Here is a 21,603-nt window from a genome sequence, read left to right as displayed (position 1 = left end):
TTAAAACCGAAACCGAACCAAACCAAACTTCTACATAAACCAAATCGAATGTCCTAATTAATACAGTTCGATCTTTTTTTTTTTTTTTTAACCGAATAATGCTCACCCTTAATTTTAACGGTCAACTTATGCAAATATTAGTACATTCACAAATAGCTCAGAATAAAGAGAGTTGATGAGAATTTCAAATGTGTTCATAAAAAAAAAAATTACAAATGAGAGCATAACAGAAGTTAACTACTTCCATTACCATGATGAGAGAAATTGATGCTGACCCAGCTAATACGAACATCTTTCCAATGCAACACAAACTTACATAATTCGCATGTCCAAAATCTATAATTCTATCTGCTATCTGGGAATTTGGCTGCATAGATCTGTGGCATCTGCATGCACAAAGTTTGAAGGACATTTTCTAGTAAAGAAACAATATATAAATATGACTAAAGAGGGAGGGAAAAAAAAAAAAGGAGAAATTTGTTACCATTGGTGTTGCAGTGATCATCTTCCCAGCAAACCATCTTCCATGAAGAGCCCGTTGTGCATTCATCGCAGCTTGTGTATTATCAAATTGCAAATACACAAAACCAGCACTATTTCTGTTTCAAGAAGAAAAAGTAAATGCTATGTGAAGGTAAATGAAAGAAATATATGACTGTAAAAAGGATCTTGAATATGCAAATCTCTATCACCAATTCGAACTATGAAATGAAGTCATCAATCATACATGGATTGTAGAAAATATCTAACAAGCCCTATGATTGGAGGCAGATAGGTGTCCAAATTTTGGTTCATCAAATAACTAGTACAACAGCAAATCTGAACAGTACTTACTTGTCCACGTAAATATGCTTCAAATTTCCAAATTTAGAGCATTCATCTTGAACATCTTCTTTAATATCCAAATCAAAGTCTGGTTCCGTCTACCAAAATATAACATGGTTTAAGCAAAACTAGAACATGAGCAAAACTAATATAACCCCCAAAAAATGTGTCACCAACCTCTAATTTTGGGTCAAACATATTCTTCAATAATAAACATTCACTCGGGATGCTAATTGTTTCCACAGATGGAATTGGTGCAGCAGGAAGTTGATCACCCGTGCCTGTAAGCCCAGGTAGACCAATAGAACCTGACATAAGTGGAGCAACAGCAGAAACCGCAGGCGCAGCACTGAGAATAGGTGCTGTTGGTACAGTAAGGCCACTACTGACAACAGGGGTTCCCAATGAACCAGCAATACTGCAAATGGAGGAAGAAGTGAGACAAGCCAGACCAACCAGAATAATTGAAAACAAAAGCTAACATTAACAGTCTGACCTTGAGGCAGTGCCGCTGCGATCCAACTTCCACATCAAAGCCGCTCGAGAATGTGCATTCAGTGCCTAAATTTTAAACAAGTTTTGAATTTGGCTTCACTGAGTTACTCAAATGTGTATAATGAATGAAAGCACATAACTTGGAAGTATAGATACTTCACAAATACAAGACAATTTTAAGATGGTAATTATTTTTTAATGTTTGACTTTTCATTCATTAGAAGTATAGTACTCTTTTCCAATTTGCCACATCAGGGAACAGTGGATTAGCATGTTACAAGAGGGCAGGCCCATGGCAGACAATTTTTGCACTCTCTAAACAGCACTCAAATCATTACCCGAGACCAGGAACAGAAGAAGAGAGTTACTAACCAAGCCACCACCTTCATCATCATCAAAATCACCAGTATTTGTCCCACCTTCTTGCATTCCGGTTTGGTCAGTAACAGTTGACACCTAAACACAATACAAAAGAGGATATAAATTGATGTTCAAAACAGGCTCATTCTATGAGATGCGCAGCTGATGTAGAGAGCACAAGACAAGAGAGAGAGAGAGAGAGAAGGGAAGTACAGCATTACCTTGATTGGCCGACCTGCAATTTCCACTTGTCCATTCAAATTTAAGGCATTTCTAGCATCTTCAAGGCGTGCAAACTGTAATGGAAAACACAATTAGTTCACAATTTCCAAAGAAATACCATTAAGCATGTATAAGGCCAATTAGACAAAGTTGGCAGTAGCCAGGAATAGGCCTGGCCACCAGTTCCAAGCAGGAACTAGCAGTTCAGGCGGCCTAGCCAGGAGATGAACCGGAACCAGACTGGTTGGCCAAGGTTCTAGCCAGTTCCTTCTCCCAATCAGTTTCGGTCCAGTTTAATTCCAATTTCGGTTCCAGTTTTGGATGGTTTTGATTCTGGTTCGAAAACGGTTTGGTCCATGTTGTATCTTTTTCTTTTCTTCCAAAAAAAAATTTATTTCAACCGAGCCAGAACCGGCAATTCGAACCACCAGTTCCGATTCAGTGCTTGGGAAGGAATACTGAAACTGGCCCTTATAGTATGTCCAGTTCCCGTTCAGGCCCTTGCACCCTTGACCCAGCCACTTTCCAGGTTCAACCCAGGTAGATTCAGGGCCTGAATCAGCCCTTGGCTGAGTCTAGCCAGGAAAACAATATTATTAAACTTTTTGATATACTATGAAATTTACAATAAAAGGCCCCTAAACTTTTGGCCAATATGAAATTAGGCCCAAAATTAAGTTTAGGGCCAATTTGGAATGAAATTTTTTTTTCTGAATTTAACTCAATTTTTGTCACAAAAAAAAAAATCAATTTCAATATTTTTGAATATTAAAAAAAATGCTTTTACATTTTAAAACCATTTTCTATTTATAAAAATTAGGAAATTGAAAAATAAAAAGTTGGAAAAAAAAAATTCAAGCAAATAGTTCTACATGTTAAGATATGTACCATAAATAGCTAGGATATGTATATCTGTAGTGATTGTGTGAATATATTTAGATGCTAGAATCGTGGCTATAATTACGTATTTAATTAAGATTGTATTTCTTATTTAATTGTCCTGTATAGATTATAAATTGACACCATTGGCTTAAGGGAATAATCAAGCTCTTCAATCATTCTCAATATTCTTCTTCTATTCTATTTTCTCACATAGTATTAGAGCCCTCGGTAGGTCTGATTTGAAATCTGAAACAAAGTCCTCATAGAGAGGAACTTTCCCTCTTTTTCCGGTCACTTTTTGGGAGTCCGTAGCTGTCACAGCCTAGCCTAGTGGATTACCAAGCCCAGGATCAGCCTCAACCACGATGGTCCCGTCACCTGTTTCTCACTTTTTTATCACTACTTCATACAGTATGCTTTTCTGACGTATTTCTGAGCAACATTTCAGTGTGCTTCTCTTACCAACACGTCTGAGATCCTCCAATACAGCCTCCAACACAGATTCTGAGATTCTCAAACACATATTTTCTTCCATTAGTAATTCACCAGCTATTACTACTGTTAAATTAGTAGGAAGTCAAAATTATATGTCTTGGGCTGCATCAGTGGAATTATGGTTTATGGGGCAGGGGTATGATGACTACTTGGTTAAAAATGCCATAGATATAGCTTTAACAAATAGAGCTAATTGGACTAAGATTGATGCTCAATTATGTAGTCTCTAGTGGCATTCTCTAGACCCAAAATTACTTAATATTTTTCAGTCTTGTAAAACCTGTTGCAAAATCTGGACTAAGGTGAAAACCTTGTATACAAATGATGTGCAGCGTATTTATAAGGTAGTATCAAATATGGTTCATCTACAGCAAAATCAACAAGATATGTCTAGTTTTTTGAGACAGGTAGAATCACTGAAAGATGAATTTAATTCTAACATGTCATGTACTGAAAATATTTCTGAGCAACAACGGGACAAGTTCTTCATGGTTTCGCCATTGATTGGGCTAAAACCTGACCTTAATTCTGTTAGAGACCAGATATTAACTAGTCCGGTTATTCCCACTCTAGAGGAAGTGTCTGCCACGCTTCTACGCATCTCACTCAATAAGAATAATTTCTCTGGAATTGAATCTTCAGTTTTAGCTGCACAAAATGGAAACCAACCGAGACAGAGTACTTATCAGAGAGGTAAGGGCAAAAGGCTCCATTGCACTTATTGTGATAAGAGTAATCACACTCGAGACACTTGTTGGGCCCTTCATGGTCGACCACCACACCCATTCAGTCAAATAATGTGGGCCGATCAACTGCTCATATAGCTCAATCCGGTGAAAATGGTATTCTTCCATTACCTGATGGAAAGGATCAGGTGTCAGATTCTATTCTATTAACTGGAGGTGATTACAAGGAGTATTTAAAATATCAAACAGCCAAACAGCAATCTTCTAGCAGTGCTCATTCTGGTAATTCCTTTGCCTGTCCAACACAGTCTTCGCTCACTGGTCCATGCATCCTAGACTCTGGTACTTCTGATCATATATCTGGTAACAAAAGTCTTTTCTCATCTCTAGTTTCTCCTCTGGTTTTGTCTAAAGTTACTTTGGCTAACGGTTCACAAACTTTAGTTAAGGGCATAGGAGAAGTAAAAATCTTTTCATTTATTTCTTTAACCACAATTTTGTTCACTCCAAAATGCCCATATAATTTAATCTCCATTAGTAAATTAACTAAAAATCTCAATTGTTCTGTCACTTTTACAGCTGACTCTGTTGTTGTGCAGGACCGGAGTACAGGGAAGACGATTGGAGTAGGATGTGAGTCACAAGAGTTGTACCATTTTTCTACTTCAAATTCTCCAGTTGCTCTTGCCTCTACCACTTCCGCTGATCTTCTTCACAATCGTCTGGGTCATCCGAGTCTTGCCAAATTGCAAAAATTAGTTCCTAGTCTTTCTAGTTTATCTTCTTTTAAATGTGAGTCCTGTCAACTTGGGAAACAAAATCGTGTTTCCTTTCCCAAGCGAGTCAATAATAGGGTTAAGTCTATGTTTGAAATTGTCCATTCAGACATTTGAGTCCAAGTCGTGTCAGTACAACTTTGAGATCTCATTATTTTGTTACTTTTGTTGATTATTCTCGTAGCACTTGGTTATTTTAAATGAAAATTCGTTCTGAATTATTTTCTATATTTCAAAAATTCTCTACCGAAATACGCAATCAATTTGGTGTTTCTATTAAAATACTTCGTTGTGACAATGCAAAAGAATATTTGTCTACTCCCTTTACTCATTTATTATCTTCTCAGGGTATTACTCACCAAACTTCATGTGCTTATACACCTCAACAAAATGGGGTTGCCGAACGAAAGAATCGTCATCTAGTTGAGACTGCCCGCACTTTACTCATTCACTATAATGTTCCTCTTCATTTTTAAGGAGATGCTATTCTTACTGCTTGTTACTTAATTAACCGAATGCCTTCTTCTGTTTTGCAGAATCAAAGTCCTCATTCTATTTTGTTTCCCGACCAAGATGGTCATCAGTTGTTCCTGCGTGTATTTGGTTGTATTTGTTTTGTTCATGATCACACTCCTAGAAAAGACAAACTTCAGCCTAAATCAATAAAATGTGTCTTTTTGGGATATTCTAGATTTCAAAAAGGTAACAAATGCTACAATTCACTTACAAATAAATACTTTATGTCAGCTGATGTAACCTTCTTTGAAACATCTCCCTATTTTTCCTCCAACACCCCATCCAAGGTTTTTATTCCCACCGCCTTACCAGTTCCTACTCTTCCTCCACCACCTCTACACGTCTACTTACGTCATCCCCATCCTCCCACTAACACCATTAATGCTCCTTTGCTTGATACAGGTACAACACCGGCTCCTGGTGACTCTTGCCCGCCTTCATCTTCACCTATTCTGGTCTCGCCTTCAACAGACGATGCTACTCCTCCCATTGCCATCCGAAAAGGTATTCGTTCATCTCGAAATCCTCATCCTATTTATAATTTTGTGAGTTATCATCGTTTGTCTCCTTCTTACTATGCTTTTGTCACCACTTTATCTAATGTATCTGTACCTAAGACTGTTAGAGAAGCTTTAGAACATCCAAGATGGTGTAATGCAATGGTTGAAAAGATGACTGCTCTCCATAACAATGGCACTTGGGATTTGGTGCCACTATCAAAGGGCAAATCTACTTTTGGCTGTCGATGGATTTATACAGTCAAGGTGGTGTCTGATGGCCAAATTAATAGACTTAAAGCTCGCTTTGTTGCAAAGGGCTATACTCAAATCTTTGGCCTCGATTACAGTGATACCTTCTCTCCTGTGGCTAAAATTGCCTCGGTTTGCCTTCTTATTTCCTTAGCTGCCATCCATAACTGGCCACTTCATCAACTGGATGTCAAAAATGCCTTTTTACATGGCAAGCTAGCTGAGGAAGTTTACATGGAGCAACCACCAGGGTTTGTTGCTCAGGGGGAGTCTGGTTTGGTGTGTCGCCTGTGGCGTCCTTTATATGGCTTGAAACAATCTCCGAGAGCATGATTTGGACGGTTCAGTACTGTAGTCCAACAATTTAGAATGTCTCGGAGTGAAGCTGACCATTCAGTATTTTTCCACCATAATGGCCATGATAAGTACATTTATCTCGTTGTTTATGTTGATGACATTGTTATTACAAGAAATAATCATATCTCAAAACTCAAACAACACTTGTCCAGTCATTTTCAGACTAAGGATCTTGGGAAGCTAAAGTATTTCTTGGGGATTGAAGTGGCACAATCCAAGACAGGTATCGCCATTTCTCAAAGGAAATATGCTTTGGATATACTGACAGAGACGGGCATGTTAGACTGTAGACACGCAGATACTCCTCTGGATCCAAATGTCAAAATTGTTCCTGGACAAGGGGAGCCATTGGAGGATCCTGATAGATACCGGAGATTGGTTGGAAAACTCAATTATCTTACAATCACACACCTAGACATCTCATTTGCTGTAAGTGTGGTCAGTCAGTTCTTTCAAGCACCATGTAGTAGTCATTGGGATGCAGTTATTCAGATACTCAGATTTATTAAAGGAGCTCCAGGACAAGGCCTATTACATGAAGACAGGGGTCATTCACAGATTATTGGTTACTCAGATGCAGATTGGGCAGGTTCTTCAGATAGACGGTCTACTTCAGGATATTGCATTATGATTGGAGGTAATTTGATCTCTTGGAAAAGAAAGAAGCAAGATGTTGTTGCTAGGTCAAGTGCAGAAGTAGAATATCGAGCTATGGCTTTGGCAACTTGTGAACTTATTGGTTGAAACAACTTCTCCAAGAGTTTAAGTATGGAGAACTTAAACAAATGCATCTAATCTGTGACAATCAAGCTGCACTTTACATTGCATTTAATTCAGTGTTTCATGAGAGAACGAAACATATACAGGTGAATTGTCATTTCATCAAACAAAAGATTGAATCTGGGTGTATTGCCACTAGCTTGGTTAGCTCAAATGACCAATTAGCAAATATCCTGACAAAATCTCTCAGAGGCTCTCGGATTGAATATATTTGTAACAAGCTTGGAGCATATGATTTGTACGCTCCAGCTTAAGGGGGAGTGTTAAAATATTTATCATAAATAGCTAGAATATGTCTATCTGTAGTGATTGTGTGAATATATTTAGGTACTAGAATCATGACTATAATTACGTATTTAATTAGGATTGTATTTCCTATTTAGTTGTCCTGTACAGATTATAAATGGACACCGTTGGCTTGAGGGAATAATCAAGCTCTTCAATCATTCTTAATATTCTTCTTCTATTCTATTTTCTCACACTAAACATTTCTAACAATTCATGGAAAATGATAATTTTCGCTCACCAGTTTTACCCACTCTAAACCATATCAAAATCTAGACCATGCCCTATCAACCCACCCACAGCAACAAAAACAATAAAATATATTCTAACAATGACAGCAACATTCCATTCCCATCACCCATCAATTATTTCAGCATCAGCATCATCTCCAACAGCAACATTTTAGGCTATTTCAATCTCCACTTTTATCTGAAAGTCAAGTTGGGATGAGACACCATAATGGTGGCAAGTGAGTTCTTTGCAAATGAAAATATTGCAGGCAAAGGATTAGAAGAGTTGATCAAGGGTCATACCCCCAGCAACCTGAGCATTTGCTGCTGCTGTTAAAGCATCCTCATCTTCCTGTTGGTCCTCCTTGCCATATTTGCTGGAGTTTCTCTTTAAATCCTGTACCTGCCACCACCAACCTGCCCTCTCCATCCCACCTTTCCATATCCAACCTCACCATCTCCATTGACTTCTCCTCCAACCTCTCCACACTCCTCAATCTCATTGTCATCTCCAAAAACCCATCTCTCACCTTGATAAGAACAGAATGTAGCCCTAACCCAATTTCAGTTTTGATTTCTGGATGGAGAGAGGGTTCTTTTTTTTATATTTTCTATTTTGATTAAGTTTTTGTTTTCAAACTTCTGAAATGGTTAAATTTTTAATTATTTAAAAGTACTTTTTATTATTTAGAAAAGTTCAAAAAATATATTTTCATTTTTCTTAAACAAAAAATTGGGTAAATTGAGGGGAAAAAAGACTTTCTTAATTTGGCCCAACACTTAAGTTTGGGCCCAATTGAACATTGACAAAAAGTTCAAGGGCTAATTTGGCCTTTATTACAAAGAAATTTCTTGTATGGTTTTAAGACCCAATGTGACTATACATGCTGAGCTTATTACATTACTTTTAACATCCACCTTAGTCCATAGTTCCTTTTTTAGGTAAACATGCAAATAGAATTTTGCTTTGGAATCTTTCACCTGGATTTTCCACTTTTAAATGATATTTTTTATGATATTTCATAAAAATTACATATTTTTACAAAACTAACCTGAACAAAACCAAAGCCTTTGCAGTGCCCAGTTTCATCAAGAGGCAATTGCACCAACTCCACAGTTCCAAATGGTTCAAAAACCTGAAAAGTCAAGCAAAATTGTGTGCTGAAGGCGAGTCATAAGGTTAATAACAAATCCCACAACTGTGTAATATATAGCAGATACACAAAAAAAAAAAAAAAAAAAAAAAAAAAAAAAAAAAAGAAAAAAGAAAACCCTACGAATAGTTATGTTTAGATTTGGAAAAATCATGTCTAGTCTCCGTGATGCAGTTAAGGAAAACTAAATTTAGAAATTATTTTGATTTAATTTTTCATCTTAAAATTAAGAAGTTTGAGCTTCTATTCATTAGGAAATTTAATTAGGAAGTAGTATTTCTATTATTTAGGAATTTTATTATTATTTAGGAACATTTCAAAAGTTCTATTAGATATACTATTTTTCTAGTTATTGTTGGTTTTGTATTCCTAGTTAGTATTGGTTTAGTATTTTCTTATTTTGGGATTCCTAATCCCAGTACTAGTAGTAGCTATCATACTATAAATATACATGCTATCTAGGTATTTTAGTAGAGAAATTAATATGATAATTATTGACAACTGAAATTGAGAAGTAATAGAAAATATTGTGTTCTACATCACTAGGTCAAAACAGGCACAGAGAGAAGATGCATGTTATTTATAAAGTTACAGAAACAAGTCCTTACCTGGCGAAGTTGATCTTCTGTTATGTTGAAGTGCAGGTTGCCAACATACAACCTTCTTGCCCCTCCAGAGTATGGGGCTATAAGTCCACCACCTGCATTCATTGTTGTTGACTGAACAAGATTCTTTTCAGCTTCTGAAGGTTTCACCATAACTGGTTGACCAAGAAGAGGCTGCCCAGAGAGAGCTATGGCCATAGGGACTGACATCACATCATAGAACTCAATATACCTGAAAACAGACCATGAATAGGAGCAAGAAAAACCAATGAGACAAATCTTTTATGCGCTCATCAACACAGCGTATTATCATTGCCCTAATTATAATATAATCCCAAACTACACACCCTGAAATGCGAGATAAAACTCCAGCTTGCTCAGGTAAAAGCTCAATTAACCAATGGGATCACAAAATGAGGGAAACTTTTATCGCTTACTAACAAAATAAACAAAACAATCAAAAAGTCAAGATTTTGATCTTTTCCAAATTGATCAAGCTTAATTGGTTTAAACCCTGAAAAAAGAAAGTCAAGCCATAGCCACCAATCAAAGATAAAGCAAGTAGAAGTAATAAATTTATTTCATTCAACAGAACCAAGTTGTTAATCAACTTACCCAACTCCCTTTGAACGTCTTGAGTTGCGATCCGTTATGAGGCGTACATCTCGCACCTGAAAATTTGCAATAAGTTTATTAGAAATGAAACAAATTTAGTATAAAGAGTAAACCAAACTTTGTTCATGCATGCACGATACAGCAAACGTAATAGTTTTGTAAGTAAACACTGCAATGCATTTGAATTTAAACTTGACTTCATATTGCATCTCTGAGAAATGAAAATAGCTTCATGAAAGCTTATAGCCAGGGTTTCAACTATCACCTGTTAAATAACAAGATTTTAGCCCAATGAATTATTGTCCCTGAATCATCACTGTGGACTGTGATCTTGGAATCATAATTAAACATTGCCCAAAATGCACATAACAGGCACTAAAGGGAATGTTGCACATTGTACAAATGATTGTCAAATCATTAAAAGTTGTCAGAACTCAAGAATAATAATATAATAATTATAGTGCTTTTTCTTCAGCTACAGACCATGGAGACTTCACCTACACACTATCTACCCATTTTTCTTTCCCTCCTAGTCTTATACAACTTATTTACAACAAAATTCTCAATATTTGACCTCAAATTTCAATTACAATTCTTGCAGCAAAATAAGGTGATTTTCTTTGATCTTTTGTACATTTCTTAGACTTCTTTTTTTAACCATATACTGCTACATCTAGAAAAGTATTATGCTAATTTAGTATTATAATTTGGACCATCAACTCTTTCAAGTCATGTTTTATTATTCTATAAAATATTAAAATGTTTCTTTAGGAGTGCAGTGTGTTTTAGTTAAATTCTTGGTTTAATGTTGATTGTTGATTTGTGTCATTTTTTAATTTGGTAAAAAAAAAAATCAAGATAGCGATGGCCAATTCAGTCTGATCTCTTGACACCACTACCAAGTCTGATTACGCAATCAATTTCATTATTAAAAACCCTGCTTATAACATAGATCAACCTTTCACATGTGATTTCCATTATATCTTCTATTAAAAATTGGAACTTCAAAAATCTCAAAGCAGATGTATGTACAATTTTCATAGCAGAAATAGTGTAGCAGAAATTCAGATAGAAACTGGGAACAGAACAACAACAATAAAAATCATAGTTCCAACCTTGCCAGCCCTTGAGAAAAACTCATAGACATCTCTTTCATCTGCCTTCAAAGATATCTGTAGAAATAATTCATCAAAACCATCACAGGGATATTTCAAAAACCAAGATAATGAATTATAACTTTTAGATTAAATGGATCTGCATTCACCTGATAAGCAAATACTGTTCGTTGATCACGTTCAGGGTCAGCTTCAGGCTCTGTAACTTCTTCCTTTTTTTCTTTATGTCTTCTGAAAAAAAAAGGAAAATGGAAATCAATGATTGTAACTGTCTGACTAATAGCAAAAATAACAACAAAAAGTTTCAGTGGAGAAACAAGGCTGGATCCAGGACATTCATAGAGCAACTAACAAATTAAAGATATTTTTCTCCTTCAAATGAAAGTTCTTTTTTTTTTTTTTTTTGGTTAACTAAAGCACACTTTGTTTCATAATAAATGAAAGGAAAAAAAGAACAATCCCAAAATGGCATCAAATTTTCTCTGCCATGAGTAAGTCACCAAATCCCCGTAACAGAGTCCTGCAGGGAACTATATAAAGTTAACATAAGAGGACCACCGAATGCATATGCTGAAATTAAGAGCTCTGACATTAAAATTTAGTAAGAACCATCCTGGAGAATAATGATGGGATTAAGACAAATGAAAAAATTGAGACCAAGTAGACAAGTACAAAATTCAAGTAATGGATTAATAAATTTGTACCTTCTATAAAAACATAATCCTAAATGGAAACAGCATCATCAAGTTGTATCGGTGGCAATACCAAAGGACCTATTTGCAATAGTTTATAACCTGTTAATAACTTATATTTCAGGTAAGGTAAAGTATCCCAAAAAGAAAAGCAAAGAAGAAAAGAGGCCAGTATGAAGAAGCATTCAGCTGATGTATTGACCACAGTATCACCAATAAGGAAATTACAAGGAAAATTACAACACATAAAGATGAAAATGAAACCTAGAAAATAAAGATTATTATCATAAGAAAATTTATATCTATGACAAATATGATAAATATATTACAATGTGTAACAGAAAAACAGCAAATTATACCAGATGCCATCAGGAAAGCTGCTGAAGACATATGAGAAATGTTATGGAAAGTCAATCATTATATTATTTCTGTGTATATTCTGTATTCTGTATTCCTATTTAGGATTTCTTATTTAGGATTTCTTCTTAATTAGTAAAACACAATTATAGGAATCAATTGTATATAACTACCCATGTACAGATTAATTGAAATATATGAGAATCATCTCTTTCTACATGGTATCAGAGCAGGTCATCTATCTAGGGTGATTATTTGTTCTCACCACCCAGCTCAGGAGAGACCTTGACCGCCGACCGGCCGTTTCGACTCCGATCAACATTGCCAGCGTCGCCTCAATCCCCTCATTCCACCACTGTGTGTTGTTGCCTGATCCAGTACACCATTAAAGGACTTCTGAGGTTTGGCTCTCAGATCCTATTTCGGTATTTGCTTGATTTGTGATTTTGGATTATTTTGTTGCTGTCAGCACTTTGGATTAGCGTTTCGGTTAGTTTTCTGTCTCAACAAATGGCAGACAATAAGAATGTTATTTCTGATGTGATTCCGATGATGACTAAGATCACGGAACACAAACTTAATGGTTCGAATTATCTGGAGTGGAGTAAGACTGTTAGGGTCTATTTGCATAGCATTGATAAGGATGATCATCTTACTAAAGATCCACCTACTGATGATACACAACAAACTTGGCTAAGGGAGGATGCTCGGTTGTTTTTGCAGCTTCGGAACTCGATTCACAGTGAGGTAATTAGTTTAATTAATCACTGTGAATTTGTTAAAGAATTGATGGATTACTTAGATTTTACGTATTACGGTAAAGGGAATATCTCCGTATTTATGATGTTTGTAAGGCATTCTACAGACTTGAGAAAGAGAACAAGTCTCTCACGGCTTATTTTATGGATTTTAAGCGGGTATATGAGGAACTTAATGTATTGTTGCCTTTTAGTTACGATGTGAAAGTTCAAAGAGCCCAACGGAGCAATGGTGTTATGAGTTTTCTTGCGTGCCTTCCTTGAGTATAAAAGGCGCTAAATCTCGATTCTTTCGATTCGAGATTTCCTCTTTGCATGAAACATTCACACGGGTCCTTCGTGCAGAGTACCCAATCTTCACACTGCCAAGAGTGCTCTTATTAGCCGTAATCCAAATGGACAACGAGGGTAATAGAAGAGGAAGTAGAGGAGGAATTACAAGCAAATGTCAGCGTAATGGGGAGGCTAGTTCTAATCGGGACTCAAGAGGAGTCATTTGTTATTATTGTCATGAGCACAGCCATACAAAATATAATTGTCCGCAACTTCAGAGGAAAAATCGGCGATCACGGATGGCAAATATGGCGTGAGAGGATTCTCTGATATCTTCCTCTGAAAAGCTGTTTTGGTATCCGCAGAGGATTTTGCACGATTTTCCCGATGTCGTGCATCTCTAAAGCCTACGGTTCCCCTATCATCGCGATCACGAGTCGTAAATCAATACATGCCTTGTGTCTTCCTCATCCAAATGGGTTATTGATTACGGTGCAAGATCACATGACGAGTAATTCTAGTCTTCTATCTACTTTTCATCTAATCCCACTTCCTCTCATTACTTTGGTGATGGTTCTACTTCTTGTGTCATGGGTTGCAGGCTGCGAATCCGACTTCGTCAATTTCTTTGTCATCTGTTTGTGTCTACCAAATTTCTCTTTTAATCTACTTTACTGTTAGTAAACTTACTCGTACCTTAAATTGTTCTATTTCCTTTTTCCGATCGGTGTTTGTTTGAGGATCTTACGACGGCGATTATTGGTAGAGGGCGTGAGTCGTGGTCTCTACATTCTGGAAAATCAAGTACTGCGGTCGCGTCTTTGCTCCAGTACCTTAACACCTCTACAAGCACATTGTAGATAGGGTCATCCTACTTTGACTACCATGAAGAAGTTGTGTCCTCGATTTGATCTTTATCGATTACTAGAATGTGAGTCGTGTCGGTTTGCAAAACATCATCGTTTGCCTTACGTGTCTAGAGTCAATAAGCGGGCTTCATCCCCTTTTGAGTTAGTTCATTCGATGTTTGGGGTCCTTGTTACATTACTTCTAAAATGGATTTCGTTATTTTGTTACTTTTGTTGATGATTACTCTCGTGTTACTGGTTATATTTAATGAAGAATCGTTACGAGTTGTTTTCTATCTTTTGTGCCTTTTGTAATGAAATCAAAACTCAATTTAATATTTAAATGCATATTAAGAAGTGACAATGCTAAAGAATATTTTTCAAGACAATTTCATCTTATATGACACAAAATGGCATTCTTCATCAGTCTTCTGTGTGGATACCCCATCCCAAAATGGCGTGGCGAAAGAAAAATCGGCATTTTCTTGAGGTAACTCGTGCTCTTCTTTTGGATGAAAGTTCCTAAACACTTTTGGGCGGATGCGCTTTCTGGCATGTTTTTGATCAATCGTATGCCTTCTTACATCCTTAATGGGGATATTCCTTATCTTTGCTTTGTTCCCTACAAAATCTTTATTTCCGTTGAACCCGTATTTTTGTTGTACTTGTTTTTATGCGTGATGTTCGTCCATGAGTTACTAAATTGGATCCAAAGTCTCTCAAATGTGTCTTCCTTGGGTACTCCGGATCCAAAAAGGGTACCGTTGTTTCTCTCCTACTCTTAATCGTTATCTTGTTTCGCAGATGTCACATTTTTGAGTCCACTCCATTTTTTCTCAATCATGTGTATGAGAGTCGGGGAGGAAGATGATATCTTAATATATCTTGTCCAACCAATGTCTAGTCCTCTCTCTCACACCTATTTCTTCCGTCTCTAGACCTACTCGGCCTCCCGTTGTTCATGTTTATTCCAGAGATTGGAGATTCGACTCGGATCCTCCACCGGCTACTTCGTTGGGAGATCCTGTACCTCATCGATCATGATTACGATCTAGACTTACCCATTGCTCTTCGTAAAGGTAAACGTTCATGTACTTACCCTATCTCTTCTTTTGTTTCTTATAATCAATTGTCTTCTTGTTCTCGGTGTTTTGTTACTTCTTTAGACTCTATTCCCATCCCTAATCTGTTGGTGAGGCCTTTGTCTCATCTGGCGGTGTCTTTGCTATGAAAGAGGAAATGGAGGCTTTAGATGCTAATGGTACATGGGAAGCTGTTGCCTTTGCTTGGTAAGAAAGCTATTGATTGCAAATGAGTATTCTGATGAAGGTAAATCACGATGGTTACGTGGCTAGATTAAAAGCACGCCTTGTAGCAAAGGATATGCTCGGACATATGGGGTTGATTACTCGACACTTTTTCTCCTGTAGCTAAACTTACTTACATTCGCTTGTTTATCTCTTTAGCTACATATGATTGGCCCTGCACCAATTGGATATCAAGAATGCCTTCCTTCATGGTGATCTTGAGGAGGAGGTGTATATGGAGCAACCACACAGGTTTGTTGCTCGGGAGTTGGGTAAAGTTTGTAGGCTTGGAAGTCTCTTTATGGCTTGAAACAAAGTCCTAGGGCACAGTTTGGGAGATTCGGTGAAGCGATGCAGAATTTGGTATACAAAGAGTAAGTGTGATCACTCGGTATTTTATAAGCAATCGAAATTTGGTCTAATTCTCCAGTAGTCTATGTGGATGATATTATCATCACTAGGAGTGACTCTGCAGTATTTCATCTCTTAAAACTTCCTCCAAAACCAGTTTGGACCAAAGACTTGGGATTATTAAAAGTATTTTTGGGTATTGAAGTTATGAGAAGTAAGAAGGGTATTTTCTTGTCTCAAAGAAAATATGTCCTTGATCTATTGTGAGACAGGAAAATTAGGTGCTAAGCCTTGTAGTGCACCAATGACTCCAAATTTACAAGCTGTTAGCGGGGATAGTGAGTTGTTTGAAGATCCGAGAGAATCAGGAGATTGGTAGGAAAATTGAACTACCTTCTTGTCACTCGTCCCGACATTGCTTATGCCGTTAGTGTGGTAAGTCGGTTTATGTCTTCCCCAAGCTGTTGCTCATTAGGAAGCCTTGGGACAAATCTTGTGCTATCTGAAGGAGCTCGGGAAGAGGTTTGTTATATGGTAATAATGGGCATTTAAATGTTGAATGTTTTTGAGATGCCGATGGCTGGATCTAAGGTTGATAGGAGGTCAACTCTTGGATATTGCGTTTTGTTGGAGGAAATTTGGTGTCTTGGAAAAGCAAGAAGCGAGTGTAGTTTCTCGATGTAGTCTTTGAATCCGAATCTGAGCCATGGCACAATCGGTATGTGAGGTAATGTGGATATTTCAATTACTAGATGAGACGGGTTTTAAGACTCCCACTGCTGCGAAATTGTGGTGTGATAATCAAAGGCTCTCCATATTGCTTCTAATCCAGGTATTTCATGAGCGGACCAAACATATTGAGATTGATTGTCACTTTGTTCGTGAAAAGATTCAACAACGAGATCATCTCAACAGACATATCAAAGCGAGAGCGATTAGGAGATATTTTCACAAAAGCTCTGAATGGAGCTAGGATTGACTACATTTGTAACAAGTTGGGCATGATTAACATCTATGCTCCAACTTGAGGGGGAGTGTTATGGAAAGTCAATCATTATATTATTTCTGTGTATATTCTGTATTCTGTATTCCTATTTAGGATTTCTTATTTAGGATTTCTTCCTAATTAGTAAAACATAATTATAGGAATCAATTGTATATAAATACCCATGTACAGATTAATTGAAATATATGAGAATCATCTCTTTCTACAAGAAACAACAAAAAGTGGGGAAGGGAGTGATGAGACAATTTAGAAGTGACGGGGGGCACCTAACTAAAGAATTGTATTTGTTTCTTATTCAAAGTCATGAGAGAAGAGGAATCTACCTAAAGAAATCATGAATTCGTGACAAGAAGAACTAAATTATGTGGAGAACACCAAATAGCAAACTTATGTATGGCAAAAAAAGTATTTTTGGCTAAATATTTTATAAAAACCATTTCAGTGAAGATTACCGTCAAGACAACTGGAGAACAGCCATATAACTTTTGAGTCTAGCATAACAAGGGGAAGAGAGATAGTAATCTAGCTATCCAAAAAAAGAAAAAGGAAGAGCACTATTTTTCATGTAAAACCTAAACTTTAATACAGGCAATCAGGTAAATTACGAACAACATAAACAATCCTGCATAACAGGAGGAAAAAAAAAATAGAGGCCAATCTTAGCCCCATGGAATGCTGATTTTCAAACAAGCATCAGAAGATGAAGTGCTTCTCTTAAGCAAAGCCCATCATTCTCACCAGCATTTCTGCAACATAATAAATATAATTAAGCAACTAAGTTCAAAGATGTAGGATAATGGAAGTCATAGCATGGCATCACCATCCTGACTAAAACCTTGACACTGAAACCCAATCTTGCAATGCAAGCTTTTAAATGATTCCACAAAGTCTATGAGGACAACATTTAAAACCCATGATGTGCATTCCAGTGCCTGGCCCAATTGCCAGAAAGACCATCCAAAGATTGCTCAAGCACATCTGCGATTCCCAGAATCTAATGTTCAATATTCAGAATTTTCAACACATCCAATAGCACAAGCAATATGGAACTAGAGAGCTAATATTGACAAATTTCACTAGGAGGACCCTAAGTAATAGTATAGAATCTGTTAGAGTTGGAAAATTATACTTGAAGGAAAACAAGACCAAAAAAAAAAATCCATGACACACGCAAGATGAGTTATCTTTCTTGCAACATAGGGCCTCAATCCAACAGAGCACATATAGAACAGTAAAAGCAATGGATAACTGATAATATAACAAAAACAGATCATCAGGGCCCCAAAAATAAGAAGCAAACATCCCCATACAATGTAATTTAAAATAACATGAGAAGACATGCAAGATGTTTCTTTACTGGAACATAAGACATGCAAGTGAATATTTGCAAGCACAAGTCACAAATAAGAGTGACACCTAGACCAATGATGAAAATGACACTCAGTCATTAACAAAGATATGCATATCTGAACATTTTAAAACTAAAAGGTTATCTTTTAGTTTTCAGAACAATCTCTTGTAAGAACATATTCACCCAATCTCTCTCTCGTCTTAATAGGTCAAAACTAATTTTGATAAATGCAACAACCCCACCCCCCATCCCCCTCAAAAAAAAAAAAATAATAATAATAATACTAAATATCCCTCTACCACTAACTCCACTCAATGAAGGGAACAGAGGATAAGGAAAAGAAAAGGCTTGTCACTAAATTCCCAATATACATCACCAATAGCTAGATGAAAAAGAACCACCAAAAAGAGACCCTAAATTCACTAAATTAAAATACATTCCAAACCCCACCATTCATATACTAGTGCTTGCAGACAACAGCTTACAGCTAAACATTCGACAAATGCAAAATCATTCAGTGCATTATGAATTCAGCAATCATGAGCACTGTAGAAAGCTAATCAGACCAGGCCTAAATAAAAGGACATAACACAAATTTTCAATAGGAATGCCAAAAATAAAGCATTATACAGTGCATTAAAGCATCTACGAAAATAAATATACCAAGAGTAATAGATGTAAAGATATAAAACAAGGAATACCTGCTTTCTCTATCCAGTTCCCTCGACTCCGTCTCCCTTTCTTTATACTTCATGTCTCGGATCCTCTCTCTGTCCCTTTCATCCAAATCAATTCGATGCCTTTCTGACCAGCTCCTGCTTCGACGTGACTGCTCTCTTTCCCCCTCCTTGTCCCTTTCACTATCACGATCATGCTCTCGATCTCTAAGCCTGTCCCTCTCTTTCCCATTTCTTTCCTCCCTATCTCCACCTCTTTCTCTATCTCTATGTTCCCGACTACTACGGAGTCGGTCCTTATCACCATCTTTAGATCGTGAGAGATGACGAGAAGAGCCCTTTTCTTTATGCCAGTCACGATCACGAAATTCATCTCCAGATTTTACGCGCTTTGAGCGATGATCATCATCCCCATCATCCTTCTCACTGATCTTGTGTTTTGAACTCCAACTGCTATATTTATTCCCAGGCTTCGTGGCATCACCAACACCATTGGCAGTTTCCTTCACTTTATGGAGTTCAGGGTTTTCAACTGTTTTCTCCAGGTAATCATACTCATCAAAATCCATTTTAACTATAGTCTAATCAGACAAGCAACCTTGCAATTAAATTTTATTACAGCTGCATCCACAAGATACACTAAAAACAATTAGCTTAACAGAGGAATTGATAGCAGGACCTGAATTTTTCAAAGGGCCTGTGAAGTTTGAAAGAAGAACAAAATTACACCCTTTAGCTGACTGTCTACTTTGTTTTAACCTAGAAAAAAAATTGCAATCAAATAAGTCTAGCATAATTAGCTTTAATCAGATGAAGATTGTACTTTATAGTGTCCAAATTAACAGATGTTCAATATATATATAACTGTCCATTTATTTTCTTCTCTTCTCAATAGCAAGAACCACAGTACAATAAGATACAACACCATGAATTAAAAATAATTTCAATAATAAGCTAATTAACTTGCCTTAAAAGAATCTACATATTTCGGTTGAAGGGTAAAAAGCTTATGTCCAACACAAATATTAACCTTTGCTATCCCATTTTCCAGAATCACAAAACAGTATCATGCTCAATAACCTTCATTATCTCACGCAAAAAAAAAAAAAAAAAAAAAAAAAAAAAAAATTCAGATAACATGATAAGAATCCAAAAAAAATAGGGGGAAAATTCAATTTTCAAAAATTACCTCTAGATATGATACTGGCATGGCAATTATGACCGAATAATGAAGCAAATGAGAAGACTAAAAGCTCAAAGTTTGTTCTGAAATGAAGATTTTGCCTCTGAGGAATGTCTCTATCTCTATCGCTAGGGTAAATAATATTGAAAGCGTCGACCCCTCTTTCCTATCGACTGTCGAGCCCAAATCCACTCAAGGCGGGCCTAAATTTTGAGATTTTTTTTTTTTTTTTAATTAAGGGAAGCCTAAAGGGCTTATAATACAGTATATATCTGCACCTTGATAATATAACCTATAATCCTTCATTTTTGTAAAACCTATAAATTAATTTCTATATTTTTTGAAACTCATTTATTAGTTTTTAATATTTTAATAAGCTTATGTATTAGTATCTGTGGTTAAGTAGCGTTTAATTTTAGTAAAAATAATTAAAATACTTTTTATTATATTTTTTATGTGAAACAAAAAATTTAGTTTCTGAAATTTAATAAAATTTACAAATTAGTTATTAAGATTCAGTGAAATATATAGATTACTCTCCATATTTTTAAAATCCATCCATCTTCTGATATGCCTATTAATTACAAAAATATAAGGCTTTCCTCACTTTCTTCGAATCAGAGTTAAAATCCCATTTAACTATCTTTTCCCAAAGGGTTCAACAACCAAAAAGGAGGTGAAATTCACAGAATTTCATTCCAAATTTGAGAAACTTTCTAACATTTGTTTCCTGTAATGAGTCACATATGTAAGCTATGCCCTTCAACTTATTTTAACCCAAAACTCATGAAGCAAACAGTATCTAGAGGAAAAGTTGGCCCCTGGTTAAGAGCAAACCCACTCAACCGCAAACTTGACCGAGCAATACAAAAGACTTCCACTGATATTTTGGCTAAATCAAATCTAACATTCATTCGACCAACCCAGCCAACCCCTACAATCACCACCACAAACCAAGAACCTACCTGCCTTGAAAAGAATGATAATCCACTGCCGACCATCGTTTCTTTCCCCATATCAATTTCCCCTTTCAAACCTTTCACTAGACAACCTTTCACCATCTCTTTGGTGACTTTGGAAGCTTCTACGAAGAAATGCAATCCACCGAAGTTCAATCCATTAGAATCTAACAAAGTTCAAGGAAAAGGTAAATCGTTGATTGATTTTTCCCCAATTCAGAGTGCTTTCCTTTCTGGTGTTACCTCAAGCAACACAATTTACCTAACCTAGGGATGTGCACCAGCCGATCTCTTTCAGCAGAGCAAATCCCTAAGCTTTGGGATGAATACCTTTCCACTCAATGCATTTATAGACCCTTATTTTTGTGACATTGTGAGTATGTGTGTTGAGGTCATAAGGAATCCAATAATGAAAAATTGTATGACTATGAGATATATTTAGAGGTATTAAAAATGGATAATTATACGTATGATATATTTCTTGGAGAAAATGATTTTGAAGAATAAAAAATATTTAATTAAATTTCAATGAAATTTATTTTTTGTTTAAATTTAATATTGGAAATTTGTTTTATTAAAAAACTTAATTGGACCTAATTGAGCTATCTAAGGCCAATCAGGACCCATAAGCTATTTTGATTAAATAAATAAAAGCCCACAATATTTGTATTTATTTATTTTTAAAGGAAAATAA

General features: G+C 36.2%; 1 protein-coding gene across 3 annotated transcripts; it reads right to left on the bottom strand.

Moving 5' to 3' along the window:
* On the bottom strand, window positions 1–20,126 carry LOC110664425 (uncharacterized). 3 transcript variants are annotated; one of them, XM_021824104.2, is made up of 15 exons: window positions 19,957–20,126; window positions 19,735–19,847; window positions 18,792–19,388; window positions 11,297–11,378; window positions 11,148–11,204; window positions 10,033–10,088; window positions 9,421–9,649; window positions 8,711–8,794; window positions 1,902–1,976; window positions 1,693–1,776; window positions 1,322–1,386; window positions 1,003–1,243; window positions 835–923; window positions 485–599; window positions 1–386 (listed from the first exon to the last, which is right to left on the bottom strand). In XM_021824104.2, exons 3-15 carry the CDS (start codon window positions 19,334–19,336, stop codon window positions 345–347), a joined length of 1,764 nt encoding a protein of 587 aa, XP_021679796.2. In that variant the 5' UTR covers window positions 19,337–19,388; window positions 19,735–19,847; window positions 19,957–20,126; the 3' UTR covers window positions 1–344. The 3 variants fall into 3 exon arrangements, with proteins under 3 accessions (XP_021679796.2, XP_021679795.2, XP_058004597.1); XM_021824103.2 differs by lacking the exon at window positions 19,735–19,847 and having other exon boundaries at window positions 19,957–20,121; XM_058148614.1 differs by lacking the exon at window positions 19,735–19,847 and having other exon boundaries at window positions 11,297–11,375; window positions 19,957–20,121.
* Window positions 20,127–21,603: the final 1,477 nt, after the last annotated feature.

Source organism: Hevea brasiliensis, chromosome 6 (genome assembly GCF_030052815.1).
Source record: "Hevea brasiliensis isolate MT/VB/25A 57/8 chromosome 6, ASM3005281v1, whole genome shotgun sequence".
Taxonomy (NCBI): Eukaryota; Viridiplantae; Streptophyta; class Magnoliopsida; order Malpighiales; family Euphorbiaceae; genus Hevea; species Hevea brasiliensis.
Note: the sequence above shows the minus strand (reverse complement) of the source record. Positions and strands in the feature narration are given on the sequence as shown.